The sequence below is a fragment of the Rutidosis leptorrhynchoides genome, chromosome 7, assembly GCF_046630445.1.
Source record: "Rutidosis leptorrhynchoides isolate AG116_Rl617_1_P2 chromosome 7, CSIRO_AGI_Rlap_v1, whole genome shotgun sequence".
Taxonomy (NCBI): Eukaryota; Viridiplantae; Streptophyta; class Magnoliopsida; order Asterales; family Asteraceae; genus Rutidosis; species Rutidosis leptorrhynchoides.
The window spans coordinates 341,084,934-341,089,096 of record NC_092339.1 but is presented as its reverse complement, the minus strand read 5'-3'; the positions used below and the strand labels follow the sequence as shown (position 1 = coordinate 341,089,096).

Sequence of the window (4,163 nt, the reverse complement as noted above, 5' to 3'; positions counted from 1 at the left end):
CTGAAAGCATTGCGCTTCTATGGTGGTGATTAGGCTGAATACTTCAAATAAACATTACAGTGCTTCAAATAATCAATCAATAATGAAACAAGATTATAAAGATACAGAATAACAAATAGTTTCCAGACTATTAATGGTGTATAACTATTGCTGAAAATGACACTCAACAAATCTTTAATTATTAGTGTACTGGACTGGATGTGGGCATTCATTCACTCAAAAGAGGGAGACAAACATTCATCAACCATATCAACAATATTAGGATTTTCAAGAGCAGCAGCAACCCGTTCCTTATCGTTCAATTGTTTGTTCACTGCATATAAGAATACGTTGAAAATAATACATTAATATCAAAAAAAAAATCTTGTCTGCGATTTAAAAAGATAAATCTAATCGCATCTGATTCTTAGAAGTAAATTCGAAACCAACAATTCAGACTCCATTAACAGTTAACTGAACTGCGTCCCTTTTGTATACACAGTTCGGTGAAAGAGGCGAGGGACAGAGAGACAGACCTGCATCTTCAGTTGCATGAGTCCCAGGAGCCAGCTTGATGTCAACCTAAACAAACCAAAAAAAAAATATATATATATAAAAACATTAAACATCAAACACCAAAAAATTTAAGAGTAACTATATCACCATTATATACAGATAATAAAACATGAAGCAAATTAGGTTACAAAAAGATGAATAATAAGTGCAGGCAAGGTACAGCTTTTATAATTTCATAACTGAATTATGTAGTATATATATAAATATAAAAGTTAGAAACACCAAACTTTTGCACATTTAAATTAAATAAAAGCAAAAGCAGATATCTTTCAACATTTTACACATATCGTCTAATTGAAACCTTGTTTTCACAGAACTCGATGAATTTAAGCACGAGTGATGAGACACAAGAGGCATCTTCAAACGGCCTTTTCTACTCTATTTTATTTAAAATTGAAACTTTCCTTCAAATTTCTTACACACCCATTGACATAGTTAATAGATAAGTGATAATATGACTTATGTCCATAAGATTCTTATTATTCATTTCTTAAGGGTAATTGTTACAATATGTCAATATGTACATACTCACGTGAAAATTAATAATATCTTTCATCTCTGTTTCATCATTGTATTTGGCCCGACTTATCAAAACTTTCCTAACAAAAATAGAACAAAATTACTAGTGTGAAATCAATATATATTACTTCCACCAACCTGTGTCACTATCTACTTGCTTACCATTAGTGAAAAAAAATCGTCAATTTTGGTCACTATTTCTATATTTTTTATAATGTCTAATAAACAGAGTAATAAAAAAAATAAATACAATTCTACTGCGTCAAGTCTCATTCATATACAAAACCTAAAGCTTCTGGCAGCATGTTCTATATCATCTACACAGCAACAGCACACACAAAATCACATTATGAAAATCTTCCCAGACAATATTAGTATTTCATTATCATACTAAACAGATATCAGTTATTCATAATCATGCTAAACAAATGTCACATGAGAGTTGATGCAATACCTTGAAGCGCGAAGGAAGGCTGCGCATAAGTTTAACTCGCAAACAAAGACCAATAACAGTCGCCATACTACAATGCTCAACTGTCGGTGTAAACGTCACACTGAACAAAAATAAATTAAATTTCCATCCATCTTACAAATCCCAAAATCCTCATAACATACATTCAATTAAAATCAATCAATACAAAAATCATAACATACTTACCGGACATAACTACGTTTGTCATCTACCTCAATAGCATCTTCTGTAATCACTTTCAACTCTTCTAAAGAATAAGGATGTTCGGGATCTTTAATGTCTCTAATATGATGTAGAAAAAAACGCTAAGGAGTACAACTAGTATTATATTTAGCAACTTCTAACAATTTTTTTTACTCACACAACTATTTCTAACAATTAAAATAAACAAAATACAGATATTATATATACCATACTATAAGGAAACGCAATGAATGAACATAAAAAAAGGATATCAAATATTTCAAGTTGGTCAATGATTTCAGATGCATATTCATCGAATTCGGTATCACCGGGTCTAGTTGTTCGAGCTGGGCGTTCCTTCTTTTCATATACAACTGGGTTTGCATTAATTAACGCCGGTGCCATTTTTTTAATTACTAATTATCCAACAAGCTAATCAACTCCTGTCTTCTGAACTCAAATCTACAATCATCCAAGAGAATTATAATCACAAATTATATTAAACAATTAAACGACATATAAATATTGATTTAAATGATGATTTAGGTTATTCAGAAAAAAATAAATAAACTTTAGGGTTTGGAAATAGCCAAATAGGATTTTTGACAACAAAGGAATCGGAGAAAAATTACCTGGTGCAACGGAGTATTGTGGGATGGCGGATGAGGAAGACGAAATCGTAGGCTTTGATTCGATCCCTGAAATCGTTGATTGATCTTATTTTGTTTTTTTTTTTTTTTTTTTTTTCTGTTGAAATTGAAATGGCGGCTTGCAGATAATATCATAGGTACGAATATCCGATAGGTCCAATAGGTCCAAAGCTTCCATTTGTATTTTACAGCGGCCCATTCTTTTGCAACAAACGTATTAATCTAATCACTTCGGAGTAACATTTGACAAAAAGGAAAAAAAGGATATGCTTTTTTTTCTAAACGTTTTAACGATATTCTGTGCATTTATCGAACGAGTTGTAATCACTTGCATCCATAAATTTGTTTGAAAACAAAGGGACCAATAAAAACGCGACATGTGGCGCGAAAATCACATGTGATTGAAAGAAAAAAAATTCGAAAATTTTTTTTTTTGAAATTTTTTTTTCGAACATTTTTTTTCGAAATTTTTTTTAAAAATCATATGTGATTATGCATGTCAATCACATGTGATTGTAAACCCAATCACATGTGATTATGCATAGCAAATTCAATCACATGTGATTGTACAATTCAATCACATGTGATTATGCAGGTAAATCACATGTGATTGTAAAAAAAAAAATTTAAATTTTTTTTTTAAATTTCGAAAAAAAAATCAAAATTTTTTTTTTTTTTTAAATATTTTGAATTTTTTTCCAATCACATGTGATTTTCGCGACACATGTCGGGCTCTCATTGGTTCCTTGGATTTCAACTTAATTTATGGACTCAAATGAATATTCCTCAAATAAGACGACTATATGATCAAATTCGCTTTTCATGGTGAACTGCTCTTTAAAATCAAGAAATTTTAAAAATGCCTCATGATCATGCACCAAGCATAGTGTGTGGTGCGTGTTACTTAGTCGACGATTCATTTGAACAACAACGTTCAAGATTACATGCAACTAGCATGACGTACCACACATCACACACCAAGCGTGGTGCTCGGTGCGTGCTATTTGATCGTTTATTTATTTTTACAACATCATCCAAGGTTGCACAACAAACTAAACAAATTATGTCAACTAAAAAGTTAAGTCTAACAAAACAATCTAAGCTGCCAATTTACAAGATGAATAAAACACAACAAAAAGATCGTATCAATTACTTATTACGGGGAGAAGGATCACAGGCCTCGTACCCATCCATAAAAGCAAAAAACTGGATCATGAGAAAGTTCTTTGTGTTAGATGATAAATCGGTAGTCCAACCCGATTGTGAGCTTGTGTCTGTTGGGGTCATTATGTAGCTTTTAGGGTTATGTGCGTCATATACATTCAACTCTAACATAATAATATTCACGGGGTTCCATTATTCTTACATGTGAGGTGATCCTCAAACACCACTTTTTGATGAATGTACACTTTTGTCACATAAACTCATAGTTATGTCTCTAGATTAATCTAGGAATTTGAACTTATATTATTATTGTAAGTATAATTAAGGGTAAAATAGGTAATTAAGTGTACATAGATCAAAAAGTGATGTAGGAGGATCACCTCAATTCTTACATGGTAGGACCAACTCTTTATTTATAACCAGTGGTGAAACTACTTGGCGCCCGCCTAAGTGGATTTTTTTCTAGTGTAAAAATTTTGAATTTTTCGACTTTGCTCCCAGTGAATTTTTGCTCCAAAACTTACATATGTTGCCCCAAAACCTTCGAATTTTGCCCAAAATTCTCTAACTTTTGACCCAAAACTTTTAAATTTTGCCCAAAAACTTTCAACTTTTCTTCA

At 31.7% G+C, this 4,163-nt stretch overlaps 1 protein-coding gene across 1 annotated transcript; it reads right to left on the bottom strand.

Annotated features, from left to right (window-relative positions):
• Positions 1-2,499, bottom strand: LOC139857877 (protein AE7-like). The gene is made up of 6 exons (XM_071846727.1): positions 2,362-2,499; positions 2,002-2,191; positions 1,733-1,838; positions 1,529-1,628; positions 516-561; positions 1-313 (listed from the first exon to the last, which is right to left on the bottom strand). Exons 2-6 carry the CDS (start codon positions 2,132-2,134, stop codon positions 213-215), a joined length of 486 nt encoding a protein of 161 aa, XP_071702828.1. The 5' UTR covers positions 2,135-2,191; positions 2,362-2,499; the 3' UTR covers positions 1-212.
• Positions 2,500-4,163: the final 1,664 nt, after the last annotated feature.